Source organism: Cherax quadricarinatus, chromosome 13 (assembly GCF_038502225.1).
Source record: "Cherax quadricarinatus isolate ZL_2023a chromosome 13, ASM3850222v1, whole genome shotgun sequence".
In the NCBI taxonomy this organism is placed as follows: Eukaryota; Metazoa; Arthropoda; class Malacostraca; order Decapoda; family Parastacidae; genus Cherax; species Cherax quadricarinatus.
This window is the reverse complement of record NC_091304.1, coordinates 51273118-51291712: the sequence shown is the minus strand read 5'-3', so window position 1 is coordinate 51291712 and position 18595 is coordinate 51273118. Positions and strand designations below refer to the sequence as shown.

Here is an 18595-nt window from a genome sequence, read left to right as displayed (position 1 = left end):
TGCCAAATTTGCACCTGCATAATTCCAGAAGTTTTCCATCGAATTTCCTGTATTCGGTGTCATTACCCTTAGAAAAAGATTCTCTACCATCTCAATTTTTTTTAATTCCCAACATTGTCTGCACATTTGCTTACAGTTTTCCCAACAGTGAAAGGGGTTAGAGAGTACAGCAGAAGCCTTAAGATGATATATCATTAGAAGGGCGAATCTTGCTGAAAAGTTTCTTTTTATTCAGTCGCATTTTTTTTTTTTTAGTTTAAGTTAGTCTTTTGTGCTCTTCAAAAATTAGATCTTACTTCATTATTACTGTACAATACTCATAAACACTGTGCTGTTGTTAAAGTAATTTAATGAATTATTCTGTGTTATGTTCTGCTTTTATGCTATTCCTTGTACTTTTGGCTTTAATCTTACATTTCCTATGTTGCTTGGTTTTTTTTATGGTTATTTAATACAGTTCTGTGCACATTGTGATACACTTGTAAAGAAGATTGGGATTATCTTCCTCGATTTCTTTAATGTGGTTTAACTCGAATCTAGTTATTGTCGTCATTTCAGATTCCGTGAGTTTTTAACACTGCATGCTGCCTTGGAGGAAGATTCAAGATTGCGGACTGCTATGAAAGGTGTTAAGGGGCCTAACAAGTGGTTAAACTTACCATTCAGCAAACTGGATTCCACCACCATTGCTACTCGTAAGCAGTTTCTGGAAAAATATCTTCAGGTGATGTATCTCAAATATCTTAAGAGTATCATGCTATATGGTGGTTTTTGAAGCTAAGTTGATGATTATAGCTGCTAACCATAATGTTGTAGGAAGATTAGTTGTAAATTTCCCTGATTTGCATAACAAGCAGCATTTTAACAGAGAATAGATTATGAAAGATGAGTTAAAAACCTGCTCATTTATTCATCTAGATAATCTGTATCCTTAGTCTGCATTTTCTTTAAGAAACATAGCTGTAATGAGGAAGTTCTTACACTACACAAATAACCTGAACAAAGAATGAAAAGGTGCAATACTGTGACTAGAATAATACACAAATAGCCCTCACGTAAGAGACTGAAAATTATGACGACGTTTTGGCCCAACTTGGGCCATTAACTAGTCACACAGAAGCATGAGGGAAAGAGAGCCAGCATATATACGAGAGGGTGCTGTAGTCAACAGTATCAAAAGCCTTTCACAGATCAGTGAAGATTCCGGTAGGGTACTCGTTTATCTCTAGTGCTGTGTACACTGTCTAGCATTCTGATCATTGCATAAACAGTAAACTTTTTTTTGTTCTGAACCCAGATTGTTAAGGGATAAGTACACTGTGCTTGGTCAGATACGTGTACAGTTGCTTGTGTATTAATTTCTCAATTTTTTTTTTGTAGTACTGGAAGATAAGAGATTGAACTCTAATTATTAACATCATTCGAATCACCATTATTGTGGATGGGTGTTATCCTGGCTTTCTTTAGTATCCAGAGTGGTTGGTTCCTAAAGTAATTTCTTCAAAAGTATTACTGTAGCTAAAGATAATACTTGTACAGTTTTTTAGTAGGTTATTGTGGGTATGTACTACCAGCATTTTTTAAGTGATTTTATTGAAGTTATTTCTGCAGGGGTGGTAGGAGCCAAGTGCAGAGAATTAGAAGTGCCTGTTAAATAACAACTGATGTTGGCTCAAGCTTTAGGAATGTTACCAGCAAGATTAGTTTCTACTGTAGCAAAGAAGTTAAGTTTACAATATCAGTAGTCAAGTGTGGGGGGGATGGGGGAAGATCATTTGCCTTAGTTATTTGCTTATTTCTTTGAGATTTCTTTTTTTTTTTTTAATCTTAGAATTTGGGGAAGTGTTTTCCAAGTTTATAAAATAAACCCTTTTAGCCTATTAACTCTAGTGGGTAGTAGTTTTGTTGTTTGTTTTATTCTTTGTGATGTTTACTAATTTTGCCAAGTACTGTACTATTAGGAATTCCAGCCTAGCTGGCTAAAATTAAAATTTCCTAGACTTACTACATTATCATGTCATGATAATATTCAGTTCCTGAGCAAGTCTCACTTTCCAAGTTCACCGGCCAATATAACATGCCTAAAATGAATTTTACATGCCTTCCAAGAAATTCTACCCAAACAAATTCTGTAGCTGTTATTTCAGTCTTTATATCTGTTTTCATGCAACATCCAATTTTTCTTTGACATGTACCATTATTCCACCCCACTTCCTATTATTTCTGGTAACTTTAACCAACTTAAACCCTTGATGTAGAATTCAGCAGACACATCCTGATTCTTCAAATTTAACCATAACTTGGTTTTTTGTAGCGATGTTTCCTGCTTGTGCATCCGATCTAAACTTGTTTATCTTATTTCTAGAAAAATGACTTTTTGTATAATAAATCTTATTTTTTTTTCTATCATACCCTCTTCATCTTTGTCTTCCCACACAGTTTCTGAATGGTTTTTCTTTTCTTTGTCTTGCATGATATTAACTGACAAGTTTACTTGACTCCCCTCATACCTATTACAGTATTTGGAATTAATTGGTTCCTGAGAGTGTTCTGAATATTGAATTTTCTGAATAATGCATCAGCTTCTTTTCTTTTTTCATAGTTTACTTGACTCCCCTCATAAATAATGTAATTGGTTCCTGAATTGAATATTGATTTTTAATAATTGTTTTTTCAATTTGTTTCAACCCCCGAACGCTACTCTTCACAAACCATTTTTAAGTCAGAATATTGGTGAATTAAACTTGTAAAATGGAATGTACAAGCAAGAAATCATACATGACTCTTGCCAGAATTTTAACTCCTGTTGCCACATGAGCACTTTATTGCATCTTTATTGTTTATACTGTAATAGAAAATACAGTAGATGTTGACATGCCATATTCCTTGGCTAGGTCAACAAGATGTATTCCATTTTTGTGTTTTGAAATAAGTTCATTTTCAAGTTCAGTGGTGGTTCTTACAGCTTTCCTTTCAGGTTTTTTCTTCTATTCTTATTCAGGACCATGCTCGCATATTTTTCAATAACAAAATAAAAATAACACAACATTATACAAAAAATAACAATTGAATCACAAGAGCTCAAAAAAAGCATGCGTCATTCTGAATATAGTGGCATTTACAAATGTCGTTACCTTTTTTCCTTCAAATTTTTTCCTAATACAGGCCAACCATCACTAATCCAGCAATCAGTAATCTGGTATTAATTTCGGCTAGCATAATTTAAAATTTCCAGGGTCGCCACACCGACCTGCCGCTACTGTTTGATGGCACTACTTGTTGCACGAGTCATTCCAGTTTCTTTTTTTCCATTTATTGTTATAACCTGCTCACTTTTAGCCCTAGCCATGGTTTCAATGAATAAAAAAAATGCTTCTTGTCGTGTAAAGCATATACACCGTACACTGTCCATAAAAGATAAGGTGGCTTTGAAGCCACTGTCAGTCTCCATGAGATCAGCTCACACAGATAAGCTGTGACTGGTAAATTTGGGCCTTCATATGAGAGAATAGATCTGTTAGGTAAGTGTGCACTGTGTAAAAAAAGTCCTGCAGCATGAAGTGCATAATGAGGGCCCTGAATCTGCACTTTCTAGAAAGGCGTAGAATTAGGGGAGATATGATCGAGGTGTATAAATGGAAAACAGGAATAAATAAAGGGGATGTAAATAGCGTGCTGAAAATTTCCAGCCAAGACAGGACTCGCAGCAATGGTTTCAAGTTGGAAAAATTCAGCTTCAGAAAGGATATAGGAAAGCACTGGTTTGGTAATAGTTGTGGATGAGTGGAACAAGCTCCCGAGTACAGTTATTCAGGCTAAAACGTTGTGTAGTTTTAAAAATAGGTTAGATAAATACATGAGTGGGTGTGGGTGGGTGTGGGTTGGACCTGTCTAGCTTGTGCTGCTGGGTCTGGTGCAGTGCTCCATCCTTGAGTGGAGATGATCAGGCTGGGTGGGTCATAGGGCTAATCCGGGGGAGGGTCATTGGTCTGATCCGGGGGGTACATGGACCTGCTCCGCATGGGTCAGTAGGCCTGTTGCAGTGTTCCTTCTTTCTTATGTTCTTATGAGAAAAAATTGTGACTGTGTTTGTGGTGTAAAACAGAGAATTTGCTGTGCATTTTCATATGGTTCTACTGGTTGTATTCTCGTTTTTTTTTTTATCTCATTTGATAGAATGGAAGATATATTACAGAAATAGATATGATTTTGATTGGTTTCACGAGAGAAAGTACCTTGAAATTGAGCTCAGACTAACGGAAATGTTCGATTTTTGCTGATGTTTAAGAGTAAACAAATGATGTCACCGTCCAATACATGTCCAACTAGCCAGTCTAATACGCAGTCACAAATGGCTTGACATTATTTATACAATTATTACAATAATTCAGTAGTCAGTAAATCTTCTATTTTTTTGTGTGAATAAAAATTCAAAATGGAAAGCAAGTGTAATATAAGAGGGGCCTTGAGATGTGACTAATGAACAGAGAAAAAGTTATTTTAGTGCCAAGAATGTCTGCATTGTTTATTCTGGGCCCTGCTTTGAAATTGGCATCTCTTGAAATTTGTGTGAAATTAGCCAAATTGCCAATTTCTGACCACTTCATTGGGTAGTTGAAATAGGTAAATGAGCAGTTTCTTGTACTCAACAACAACATGGATTCACAGGTAAGGACCCACGAGGGGCAAGGGACTCAGTGGACAGAAAAGAAGGAATACTAGCAAAATAGCTATGAGCTTGGTAGACAGGAACAATGGAATGGGCCAAAATAGGGTTTAAAGTGGGTGATACCGCCAATGCGTAAATATCGCCATTGGTTTAAGTGTATTCTAACCTGACCACTCTGTAATCCAGCAAAATCACTAATGATGATCAACCTATGATGGTCAACCTGTACTGGATTTTATGAATAAAGATGCATGCAAATACAGAGGTTCTACTGTATTAATAAAATTCATTGTAAGATAATCTTAAGGTTTTATTCTGCTTAAATTTATGGTACCACATTCCTTTCCTTTGCTTAACAACCATACCTCTAAAATATTTTTAGATTAAAGCCCAGTACATTGCAAGTACTGGCCCAGTTTCTCTAAGACAACCCATTTCTTGTGTCTGATGACACAAGCATAAACCAGATCAGTGCAAGAGTGATAATGGCCAAGTATAAATAAGTGCTTCCTCACATGAACTATTAGGCCTCTTCATTTATTCTGTTAAGATTTGTCCAAAAAAGTTTTTTAATGTTAAAATTTACTTTTCTTTTTTTAACCTATAATGCCACTTCCCGAGTTTTTTATTATTATTAATTAATTAATTATTTTTTTTTTGCTTTGCAAATAAATATTAGGAAAGGTAGGAGGTGTGTAGACCAAGTGTTTGCAGTGAAACACATAGATGAACAGAGTTATTTGGATAAGGGTAAAGAGGTTTTTGGTGGCATTTATGCATTTGGAAAAGGCACATGATAGGGTGGATAGAGGGGAAGGCAATACGGCAGAAGTTGCAAATGTATGGAATAGGAGGTAGGTTATTGAAGACAGTGAAAAGTTTTTATGAGGATATTGAGGCTCAGGTTAGAGTATGTAGGCAAGAGGGGGATTATTTCCCAGTAAAAGTAGGCCGTAGACAGAGATCTGTGATCTCACCATGGTTGTTCAACATATTTATAGATGGAGTAGTAAGATAAGTGAATGCTTGGGAATTGGCAAGAGGTGTGGGGTTAAAAGATAAAGAATTAACACAAAGTAGGAGTTGTCGCAATTGATCTTTTCTTTTTCTGTCTCATAAACACGCTAGATAACAGGGATATCTTGCTACTCCTACTTACACTTTGGTCACACTTCACAGACACGCACATGCATATATATATACATACATCTAGGTTTTTCTCCTTTTTCTAAATAGCTCTTGTTCTTCTTTATTTCTTCTATTGTCCATGGGGAAGTGGAAAAGAATCTTTCCTCCGTAAGCCATGCGTGTCGTATGAGGCGACTAAAATGCCAGGAGCAATGGGCTAGTAACCCCTTCTCCTGTAGACATTTACTAAAAAAGAGAAGAAGAAAAACTTTATAAAACTGGGATGCTTAAATGTGCGTGGATGTAGTGCGGATGACAAGAAACAGATGATTGCTGATGTTATGAATGAAAAGAAGTTGGATGTCCTGGCCCTAAGCGAAACAAAGCTGAAGGGGGTAGGGGAGTTTCAGTGGGGGGAAATAAATGGGATTAAATCTGGAGTATCTGAGAGAGTTAGAGCAAAGGAGGGGGTAGGTAATGTTAAATGATCAGTTGTGGAAGGAGAAAAGAGAATATAATGTGTAAATTCAAGAATTATGTGGATTAAAGTAAAGGTTGGATGCGAGAAGTGGGTCATAATAAGCGTGTATGCACCTGGAGAAGAGAGGGATGCAGAGGAGAGAGAGAGAGATTTTGGGAGATGTTAAGTGAATGTATAGGAGCCTTTGAACCAAGTGAGAGAGTAATTGTGGTAGGGGACCTGAATGCTAAAGTAGGAGAAACTTTTAGAGAGGGTGTGGTAGGTAAGTTTGGGGTGCCAGGTGTAAATGATAATGGGAGCCCTTTGATTGAACTTTGTATAGAAAGGGGTTTAGTTATAGGTAATACATATTTTAAGAAAAAGAGGATAAATAAGTATACAAGATATGATGTAGGGCGAAATGACAGTAGTTTGTTGGATTATGTATTGGTAGATAAGACTGTTGAGTAGACTTCAGGATGTAGCTACACTGAGAGTAAAAGGTAGATGGGATACAAGGAGAATAGAAGCATCAGGAAAGAGAGAGGTGAAGGTTTATAAACTAAAAGAGGAGGCAGTTAGGGTAAGATATAAACAGCTATTGGAGGATAGATGGGCTAATGAGAGCATAGGCAATGGGGTCGAAGAGGTATGGGGTAGGTTTAAAAATGTAGTGTTAGAGTGTTCAGCAGAAGTTTGTGGTTACAGGAAAGTGGGTGCGGGAGGGAAGAGGAGCGATTGGTGGAATGATGATGTAAAGAGAGTAGTAAGGGAGAAAACGTTAGCATATGAGAAGTTTTTACAAAGTAGAAGTGATGCAAGGAGGGAAGAGTATATGGAGAAAAAGAGAGAGGTTAAGAGAGTGGTGAAGCAATGTAAAAAGAGAGCAAATGAGAGAGTGGGTGAGATGTTATCAACAAATTTTGTTGAAAATAAGAAAAAGTTTTGGAGTGAGATTAACAAGTTAAGAAAGCCTAGAGAACAAATGGATTTGTCAGTTAAAAATAGGAGAGGAGAGTTATTAAATGGAGAATTAGAGGTATTGGGAAGATGGAGGGAATATTTTGAGGAATTGTTAAATGTTGATGAAGATAGGGAAGCTGTGATTTCGTGTATAGGACAAGGAGGAATAACATCTTGTAGGAGTGAGGAAGAGCCAGTTGTGAGTGTGGGGGAAGTTCGTGAGGCAGTAGGTAAAATGAAAGGGGGTAAGGCAGCCGGGATTGATGGGATAAAGATAGAAATGTTAAAAGCAGGTGGGGATATAGTTTTGGAGTGGTTGGTGCAATTATTTAATAAATGTATGGAAGAGGGTAAGGTACCTAGGGATTGGCAGAGAGCATGCATAGTTCCTTTGTATAAAGGCAAAGGGGATAAAAGAGAGTGCAAAAATTATAGGGGGATAAGTCTGCTGAGTATACCTGGTAAAGTGTATGGTAGAGTTATTATTGAAAGAATTAAGAGTAAGATGGAGACTAGGATAGCAGATGAACAAGGAGGCTTTAGGAAAGGTAGGGGGTGTGTGGACCAGGTGTTTACAGTGAAACATATAAGTGAACAGTATTTAGATAAGGCTAAAGAGGTCTTTGTGGCATTTATGGATTTGGAAAAGGCGTATGACAGGGTGGATAGGGGGGCAATGTGGCAGATGTTGCAAGTGTATGGTGTAGGAGGTAGGTTACTGAAAGCAGTGAAGAGTTTTTACGAGGATAGTGAGGCTCAAGTTAGAGTATGTAGGAAAGAGGGAAATTATTTCCCAGTAAAAGTAGGCCTTAGACAAGGATGTGTGATGTCGCCGTGGTTGTTTAATATATTTATAGATGGGGTTGTAAGAGAAGTAAATGCGAGGGTCTTGGCAACAGGCGTGGAGTTAAAAGATAAAGAATCACACACAAAGTGGGAGTTGTCACAGCTGCTCTTTGCTGATGACACTGTGCTCTTGGGAGATTCTGAAGAGAAGTTGCAGAGATTGGTGGATGAATTTGGTAGGGTGTGCAAAAGAAGAAAATTAAAGGTGAATACAGGAAAGAGTAAGGTTATGAGGATAACAAAAAGATTAGGTGATGAAAGATTGAATATCAGATTGGAGGGAGAGAGTATGGAGGAGGTGAATGTATTCAGATATTTGGGAGTGGACGTGTCAGTGGATGGGTCTATGAAAGATGAGGTGAATCATAGAATTGATGAGGGGAAAAGAGTGAGTGGTGCACTTAGGAGTCTGTGGAGACAAAGAACTTTGTCCTTGGAGGCAAAGAGGGGAATGTATGAGAGTATAGTTTTACCAACGCTCTTATATGGGTGTGAAGCATGGGTGATGAATGTTGCAGCGAGGAGAAGGCTGGAGGCAGTGGAGATGTCATGTCTGAGGGCAATGTGTGGTGTGAATATAATGCAGAGAATTCGTAGTTTGGAAGTTAGGAGGAGGTGCGGGATTACCAAAACTGTTGTCCAGAGGGCTGAGGAAGGGTTGTTGAGGTGGTTCGGACATGTAGAGAGAATGGAGCGAAACAGAATGACTTCAAGAGTGTATCAGTCTGTAGTGGAAGGAAGGCGGGGTAGGGGTCGGCCTAGGAAGGGTTGGAGAGAGGGGGTAAAGGAGGTTTTGTGTGCGAGGGGCTTGGACTTCCAGCAGGCATGCGTGAGCGTGTTTGATAGGAGTGAATGGAGACAAATGGTTTTTAATACTTGACGTGCTGTTGGAGTGTGAGCAAAGTAACATTTATGAAGGGGTTCAGGGAAACCAGCAGGCCGGACTTGAGTCCTGGACATGGGAAGTACAGTGCCTGCACTCTGAAGGAGGGGTGTTAATGTTGCAGTTTAAAAACTGTAGTGTAAAGCACCCTTCTGGCAAGACAGTGATGGAGTGAATGATGGTGAAAGTTTTTCTTTTTCGGGCCACCCTGCCTTGGTGGGAATCGGCCAGTGTGATAATAAAATAAAATAATAACAAAGTAGGAGTTGTCGCAATTGATCTTTGCTGATGACACTGCTTTTGGGAGATTCTGAAGAGGAGTTGCAGTGGTTGGTTCATGATTTTGGTAGGGTATGTAACAGAAGGAAGTTAAAAGTGAATATAGGAAAGAGTAAGGTGATGAGGATAACAAAAAAAAATTAGGTAACAAGATTGGATATCAGATTGGAGGGAGAGAGTATGGAGGAGGTGAATGTGTTCTGATATTTGGGAGTGGATGTGTCAGTAGATGGGTATGTGAAAGATAAGGTGAATCACAGAATTAACAAGAAGCAAAAGGTGAGTGGTGCACTGAGGAGTCTGTGGAGACAGAACTTTATCCATGAAAGCAAAGAGGGGAATGTATGAGTGTAGTTATACCAGCGCTCTTGTATGGGTGTGAGGCATGGGTTGTGAATGTTGCAACAAGAAGGCTGGAGGCAGTAGAGATGTCATGTCTGAGAGCAATGTGTGGTGTGAATATAATGCAGAGAATCTGTAGTTTGGAGATTAGGAGTAGGTGTGGGATTACCAAAACTGTTATCCAGAGGGCTGAGGAAGGGTTATTCAGATGGTTTGGACATGTAGAGAGGATGGAACGAAATAGAATGATTTCGAGAGAATACAAATCTGTAGTGGAGGGAAGGCGGGGTAGGGGTCGGCCTAGGAAAGGTTGGAGGGAAGGGGTAAAGGAGGTTTTGTGTGTGAGGGGCTTGGACTTTCAGCAAGCGTGCATGAGCATGTTAGACAGGAGCGATGGGAAGTACATTGTCTGCACTCTGAAGGAGGGGTGTTAATGTTGCAGTCTTATAACTATAGAGTAGGCATACCTTTGGCAAGACAGTGATGGAGTGAATGATGATGAAAGTTTTTCTTTTTTGGGCCACCCTGCCTTGGTGGGAAACGGCTGATATGTTAATAAAAAAAAATTTGTTTTCATTAGTGAAATCCTTTATATCAGTTTGGCCTTAATGGGAGAAGCAATACTCTGTAAATCAAAATTAAATTTTAAAATGAAAAAGTTGGTAAATAAATTTGGGAAAAGTTGAGAAAATGGGTACTATTATATGGAAGTTAGTATACAATAGAGTACTGCAGTGTCTACACTAATAACTTTTCCTATAGACATTCTTGTTTATTGTACTTGTGAAATCCCTTTACTAATTACTTAATTAAAATTTTTTGTTAACAGTCTGTCATTCAGAGGCCTGAGGTGAACATATCTACCCCAGTAAAGGAGTTTTTGGCCTATGGATTAGATTCATCAGTGTCATTTGTTAAGAAGCCTCTTGAGCTGAATGTTCATCGCTTAGACAAGGTAAAGCAATGTGTGCTTCATACTGTGATCTAATTTATATTTCAGTTTTTATTTTATGTGTCAAGAGCACTCTTAGTGCACTTCATAACATCTGATGTTTGTTGCATTCAGAACATATAATAAAAGTAAACTAGACCAAGTTGAGGTTTAGGATTAAATATTTAATATTACCTGTATTACAAGATATTCAGAACATTAACATTTGTTGTAAATTCCCCCAGGTGCTGTATGACCCCTGTGGGTGATGTACATGTTTTCCTCCATGAATATACAACAAAAATAATACAGTATTTTGAAGTTCAGTACCTATATCCAAAATAACACATCAAAAACTGTAGATATACTCTCAGAGAACAGCTATGTTGCTTTGTATTGTTTATACAGTGCACTTATCTATAGTAGTAATAATAATAATATGTGAACATAGTGAACTTAGATGAGTGTAAGGTGATGAGGGTATCAAACGATTTAGATAAAGAAAAATTGGATATCACATTGGATTGAAGGAGTATCGAAGAAGTGAATATGTTCATATATTTGGAAGTTGATTTGTCAATGAATGAGTTTATGAAGGATGAGGTTAACCATAGAATTGATGAAGGAAAAAAGATGAGTGGTGCATTGAGGTATCTGTGGAGACAAAAAACATTATCCATGGAGGCAAAGAAGGGTACGTAAGAGAGTATAGTGGTACCAACACTTGTATGGGTGTGAAGCATGGGTTGTAAATGCTGCAGCAAGGAGGCAGTGGAGATGTCATTTCTAAGGGTAATGTGTGGTGTAAGTATTATGCAGAGAATTCGTAGTGTGGAAATTAGGAGGAGGTGTGGAGTTACTAAAAGTATTAGTCACAGAACTGAAGAAGGGTTGTTGAGGTGGTTTGATCATTTAGAGAGAATGGAACAAAGTAGAATGACCTGAAGAGCATATAAATCTGTAGGGGAAGGAATGCAGGGTAGGGGTTGTCCTTGAAAAGGTTGGAGGGAGGGAGTAAAGTAGGTTTTGTGGGTGAGGGGCTTGGACTTCCAGCAAGCGTGCATGAGCGTGTTGGATAGGAATGAATATAGACAAATGGTTTTTGGGACCTGATGAGCTGTTGGAGTGTGAACAGGGTAATATTTTGTGAAGGGATTCAGGGAAACTGGTTAGCTAGACTTGAGTCCTGGAAATGGGAAGTACAATACCTACACTTTAAAGGATGGGTTTGGGATATTGGCTCTTTGCAGTGACATATAAACTGTTGTATCTGGGTGCCTCTGCAAGACTGTGTGACTGATGGTGAAGGCGTTTCTTTTTTGGGTCACCCTGTGTCAGTGGGAGATGACCAACATGCTAAAAAAAAAAAAAAAAAAAAAATTAAGGTCAAGTGCCTCTGTCAAGAATCCCTTGGCTGCTGCTTTACAATTCATTGAGATGAGATTGAAAGTTTTCATAGTACATATCACCTGTGATGTATGCATCCAGTGAAGTGTCATGATTTTTAAACTAGTAAAAATCAGCTGTGCATTTGTGAAGCTGTGCATTATCTGACTGTGCAATATGCGGGGTTTTATATTGCACATTCACTTGAAAAAGTATTTTACCATTTATGTTATATTCATAGGTTTGGCTAAGCATTTAATATATTATCTTTTTTCCTTTGTCAGTTCAATGTTTTGTGTCATTCCAATAATATAACAGAACTGTGTGTTTTTGTAAAACAAGAAATTTTTCTTAATATTTCTTTAATTTGCAGCTTCTAGCCAAGACTGTGTCAGGTGTGTTTCATAGTTTGAAAACAGCTCTGCCTAGTTTTGAATCTTCTGATAATCCAACTGGAGGGACTGAAGTTGTGCCTGTTGTTAGTGGAATGAGTGGTGGCTCTGGCGGTGATGGCATGTTGAAGAGCAAATCAGGAAGTGGAGTGCTGAGTGAGCGCACTAAGCTAGCTTCATTTCTTTCCAGTGGTAACAAAGCAGAGTATGAACTTAAGCTTGATATTACAGCAGAAGAAGAGGTAAGAACCTACTTTCCATATTTTGAGCATTTTTTATAGTAATTTTATTGAGATAGGAACACTGTCTTGTGCTGTACTTTTGCATGAGGTGCAAAATAAGAGTTCTTGTACTCTGAAGAAGGGATGTGGAAGTTATAGTTCAATGGGTCATTGTAATTGTGATGTCTGCATTTTTCTGACAAGTTGGATACTGAATGATTGATGGTGAATGGGTTTCATTTTTGGCTCACCCTACCTTACTGGGAAATGGCCAGTGTGGTTAAAAGGAAAACCGATTCCCAGATAGAAAAATGGTGAAATTTCTTTTAACACATTTATTTTCAGTTCCTTTTATATTTTTATGATGAAAAGAATGAGAGAAACAAAGAAAGCATATTTGGATGCCAAATAATTTATGTACATGAATTGTAAATGAAATCAAGGGAGTTTTCCTTTTTGGATGTCAAAAATAATGTGTTTGAAAATTACTAAAATTCAGCATATTAATAGATAGGAGTATTTGAACTGATGTTAGTACAATTCTGACAAGACAGCAGTTGAGTATGATGGGGAATGCATTTCTCCTTTTCTTTTTTGGGGTCAATACCATGGTGGGAGACAGCTAGTGTTTTTAAAAATATATTTTATTAGGCTATATAATTCTACTTTATTCTAGAGAGTTCATTCCCAGTGCTTATCATTTTTAGGTCATTATTGGGTGATGGGCATTTTTCTTACAAGGGTAGATTTCTACAAGCTGGTTTAGTTTCACTCTCAGCTAAATAAAGCTAACATACATCACAAACAACCAAAGTGACATACTGTAATACAATCTTGATCTAGAAGAGTGAGACACTTGTGCAACATTTGTGTTCAGCCCATCAAGATTTTATGAATTGAGCACATCAGCTCCAGGCTGAGGGACTGATTACCTCAAACCCCTCCTCCTCATCTTCCACATTTATTCTCTGTATTGGACTGAAGAAGCCACTACCTGGCAAATATGTTTCCTCAGTAAAGATTCCTATTTTTGCACAAGTGTCTCGTTCCTCAACTTGTCAGCTATCAAAACCATTTTTATCACAATCTTGATCAACTTGTATATTGTTCGATACTGTATATGAGGCAATCATTCAGTATCCAACATTAAACAAACTGTTTTCTTGCATTTGACAGCAGTTATCACTTTTCACACTTCCCTTAATTAAAACGTACCATTGCAAGTTCTTTCTCCTTTCAACGCACTGGCCGTATCCCACCTAAGCCGGGTGGCCCAAAAAGAAAAAGAAAAGCTTCTCCTTTTAACTTTAGTAATGAATACAGGAGAAGGGGTTACTAACCCATTGCTCCCAGCATGTTAGTCGCCTCTTATGAAACACATGGCTTACGGAGGAAGAATTCTGTTCCATTTTCCCATGGAGAACCATTGTAAGTTATTTACTAAATTAACATCATTGTTCTCTTCAAAAATATTGGCATTCTGATCTTGCCATTTGTTATTCTAGTTCTAAAGTGTAAACATTATTTTTACGATTAATCGTTGAAAGATTTTATTTTTAAATGGGGTGCTGAAGCTTCCTCTTCAGTTAATAATTGCTTATGCCAGATGTACAGTGAAGATATATTTTTTAAATGTTGCAGGAGTGCCAGATAGAAGAGGCTCTGACAGTAGAGGTGTCAGGTGCATCCAGGGATGATTTGGTAGATACTGCATATGAGGCAAGAGAAAACCGCAATCTCTTTTCTCCTGTACCATACACACACTTACAGTGTCAGTGTCAGCAAGAACAGCAGCAACAACAGCAACATCAGCACTCTGTAGTGCTTGGAAGAGGTAGCTTAGTTGCAGGAAGTGGACAGTGTTCTTTATATTCCCCAAGTTCTCCATCCCATCATCCTCCTGGTCCCAGATCTGAAGGTGATGGCTGTGATATGAATGCTATCTCACTACATGAAAGTCGGAAGGATTCTTTAAATGGCATGTATCGTTTGGTTTTGTTTCACCCAATATAATAATCTTTAACATGTTTCTTGGTATGTGGTCTACAGTTGTCACTGGATGCTTTCTCATTTTTAATTGGCTGCCTTGTCTTTGGTTGTGTTAATATGATAGGTGGTACCACCCTTATTTGGTTATTCTATATAAATACTTAAGTGTTCTCTTGTTATTAATCTTTTTTGTGATATGACATATGGTTAAAATAAGGTTGCATTACTGACATCTTAAAAAAAAAAATGAAACAAGTTTTTTCATTTCATAATTAAAAAATAATTCTTTTTCTTACCTAATATTGTAGTTGATGTAGAATACTTGTAGCTACAAAACTTATGGTAAGAATTTTCCTTATCTTAACCCTTAAATTGTAGCATAATTGGGAATTAAAATTCCCATGTATATGACAGAATTTTGAAAATTATTTTTGCTTAGATTGAAAGGCGTGTTCAAGTTGGAGAAAAAAGATCACTCGTGAGCAACATAAATGAAAATTCATATAGGGGTATTTGTTTTCCAGTTTATTAATGCCAAATTATGATTTATACAGACCTCTGCTTCACAGCAGTGCTTCCAGATGTGTCAGGGTTAGCAGCTTTATCACTAGTACATGTAATGGCCTCACTCAAGGGGTGGTGGGAAGTTATTCTGCCATGGCACTCCATTATGGTAATGCACCTCACTAACAGAAATGGCAATTAAACCCAGCAAGTCCTTATGAAAAAAATGCAATATAAATTGTATTTATATTTACCCTTCACTGCCCAGACTCCCAAAATTAATATTGCTCTTAGTGTAAAAGATCTTTTCCTGGAGGTAATTACTCCCAAAGTACAAAATTTGATGGAAATCTTACAGAATTACACAAGTGCAAAGTTAGTGGTCTGGGAGCAATTTACACAAAGGCAATTTTGCTCAGTTTGAGTCTTATTTTAAGTCAGTTCTATTGCTCCAAGCAACCAAATTCTTAGCTATTTCACTAGTGTGCCTTCCATTCTTTTGATTGAGCACAAAAACTAATCAATTAATTATTGCAACTATCCTATAACATGCACAGAAATAGATAATTTGGCCAATTTTACACAAAAAATATACCAGTTTAAAAATAGTCCAAAATAAACAATAAAAATATACCAGGCACTAAAATAGCATTTCCTCTGTTCATTAATCATGTTCCCAGGTCTCTCCTATATTACACTTGCCTTACATTTTGAATTCATAATTACACAAAAATAAAAGATTTACTCTATTTCTTGGATAAAATATAACAAGGAATGATTGGTCATGGTTTATAGCATCCCAATAATTGAATCAGACCTAGTAAAACCCATAAAGCATACTGGGTGGTGTCGGGGAGGCCTTACCTGTCCTCGGGAAAATTGGCAGATATCTAATATTTCCTCTACTTTGAGCCAAATTTCAAGCTACTTCCATTCTTAAAACCAACCAAAATTATCTCAATTTCAGTAGTATGTCTTCCATTTTATCAAATGATACCTAAAAACAGCCAATAAAACCATGAAAACCATACTAGAAACCTTGCTTATTATCTTAAGCCAAACACATGGTCAGAATTTTGTACTTCCCATCATGCACTGTGTGAGGCAGGATCTTCTTTTATACTGTGCACACTCAAGACACAGACCCATTCTCTCAATATCTAGGCCAGAATTTACCACTCACAGCCTGAGTGAACTGAGCTTATGGTGTAGAACTACGTGAGGGACCCTGGCCTACATGACTTGGTTCTGTGTGACAGCCACCGAAAGGGTAAAGAACATGTTGAGACTTAAGAGCATGTTGCCCATAATGCTTAATGGTTCTGATAACTACCTTTGTTGAATGATGGCTGGTTTGAGAGGGATTGCTAAAACCTGTCCCCAGGTACATACCCCTTGTGTGCACAGTAGTGTTATGTAATATTATGTTGTTGCAGATGTGGAACTAATTCTTTCTTGTTGGCAAGACTTATAATTTCTTACCTAAGTTCACAGTGGTTGTAGTCCTGTATTTTCGAATTCCATTAAATCAAGGGTGTACAGAATATAAAGAAAATAAATTCTCTCTTCATTTTAAGTAATCTTTCATCAGAGGAAGAGGTGGGTGCCTCCTGGGAAGATTGGCCATTGTCTGTTGGACTTATGGATGCTTTAGTGGAGATCTTATCCCCTTATGACCACCCACTTACTCACCAACCGTGCGTCACACTGCTCTCTCTCACTCTTGCCAGAATTGCCCACAAATGGCTGCAGGTACTGTAACACGTTCATACATTGTAATGAAAGTTTATTGATACGTACACAGATTACTAACAATCAACCTGTAATATCAAATTAACATTTAAGCATTTTGGTGTACACTATATAAGTAAGCTACAAACAACTAAGAGTGTAAAAAGATGTTATTCTAAGCTTTAATATTTTTTTTATTACTGCTTTTTAGACATGACCATTTATATTACAATGTTGTATTTTTTTTTTTAACACACTGGCCATCTCCCACTGAGGCAGGGTGACCCTAAAAAGAAAAGAAAACACTTTCACTATCATTCACACTGTCACTGTCTTTGGGCAGATATGACAGATTAGATGTCACTAAACAGCAAATATTCCAAGCTCCTCTAAAGTGCAAACATTGTACTTCCCACCTCCAGGACTCGAGCCTAGCTAGCCAGTTCCCCTGAATCCCTTTACACAATATTACTTTGCTTATGCTCCAACAGCTCATCAAGTCCCAGGAGTCATTTGTTTCCACTCCTGTCTAACATGCTCACACATGTCTGCTGTATGTCCAAGCCCCTTGCACACCCTTTTTTTTTTACCCCCTCCCTCCACCCTTTCCTAGGATGATCCCTACCCCTCCTCCCCTCCAATACAGATTTAAACACCCTCCAAGCCATATTTTGCTCCATTCTTTCTAAATGACCAAACCACCTCAACAGTTTTGCTCTCTCCTCTCTAAATGACCAAACCACCTCAATAATTTTGCTCTATCCTCTCTAAGTGACCAAACCACCTCAACAATCCCTCCTCAGCCCTTTGAACAATACTTCTAGTAACTCCACACTTCCTCCTAATTTCCACACTATGAATCCTCTGCATAATATTCGTCACACATTGCGCTTAGACACAACATCTTCACTGCCTGCAGCTGCCTACTTGCTGCAACATTCACAACCCACGTGAATGTTGTATATTCCAACTTAAATCTTCTAAACTCTGCAGTATTTTAGATTCTTAAAGCATTTGCTCCTCTTTTATGGATGAAAGCTTTCACTAGTATTATTGTTTTTATTAGTAGTTTGTAAAGATAACCTTTTTTACAGTGGCACTTTATTACCAGAGTTAAAAATCATATTCAAACAAATATTTAAAATATAATATATGATACAATGTTGGCATAATCCACATGGTAGTATTTTTACTAAGCATACTAGGCAAGACTTCAGCTAACACCGTGTTATATATTCAATACAGTGGTACCTTGGTATACATCCGCTATGGAATAAGTCCAACTTGCTATACGTCCTGTTTGGACATGAAAATTTTTGCTTGGTATATGACCTTTGTTTGGAATACGACTCGCATGCTAGAACTTGCATGGGTCACAATGAGTCACAACGAGTCGCAACACTGTGCACTACCCTTGTTTACCTCTCTCTCTAGACAAAGCCAGGATATTGCCTCTCTGGGCAAGTCCATGGGTCTGGATGTGAGTGATGGTGATATGGAGGAGTTAGTGGAGGGGTACAGGGAAGAGCTGACCACTGAGGAGCTGCAAGAACTTGAGAAGGAGCACAGGACTAAGATGGATGCACTCTTTTCAGGCTCAGAAGAGAAGATAGAGGAAGCCCCTATTTCATTAATCAAGGAAATCCTTGCCAAATGGATGGACGTCAAAAACTTTGCAGGGAAGTACCACCCCAACAAAGCCCAAACAAGCTGTAATAGCATTGTCTGGAATGACCAGACAGTCACATTTCCAAAACATCCTGAGAAGAAAGCAAAGCAAAGTTCTTCGGACAGATTTTTAGTAAAAGTCAAACCTGGTGCGCTTCAACCAGGTCCAAATAGGGAAAAGAGACAGAAAAGAGAAGGGGACT

General features: G+C 37.8%; 1 protein-coding gene across 2 annotated transcripts in view; it reads left to right on the top strand.

Moving 5' to 3' along the window:
- LOC128688584 (uncharacterized) overlaps positions 1-16881 on the top strand; it is a 69856-nt gene extending 52975 nt beyond the window's left edge. For both annotated transcript variants that reach the window (XM_070084723.1, XM_070084722.1), the window contains 5 exons: positions 559-724; positions 10400-10525; positions 12261-12521; positions 14142-14478; positions 16585-16881. In XM_070084723.1, the coding sequence (XP_069940824.1) occupies positions 559-724; positions 10400-10525; positions 12261-12521; positions 14142-14478; positions 16585-16754 (1060 nt within the window). In that variant the 3' untranslated portion in view covers positions 16755-16881. The remainder of the gene's footprint in view (positions 1-558; positions 725-10399; positions 10526-12260; positions 12522-14141; positions 14479-16584) is intronic.
- Positions 16882-18595: the final 1714 nt, after the last annotated feature.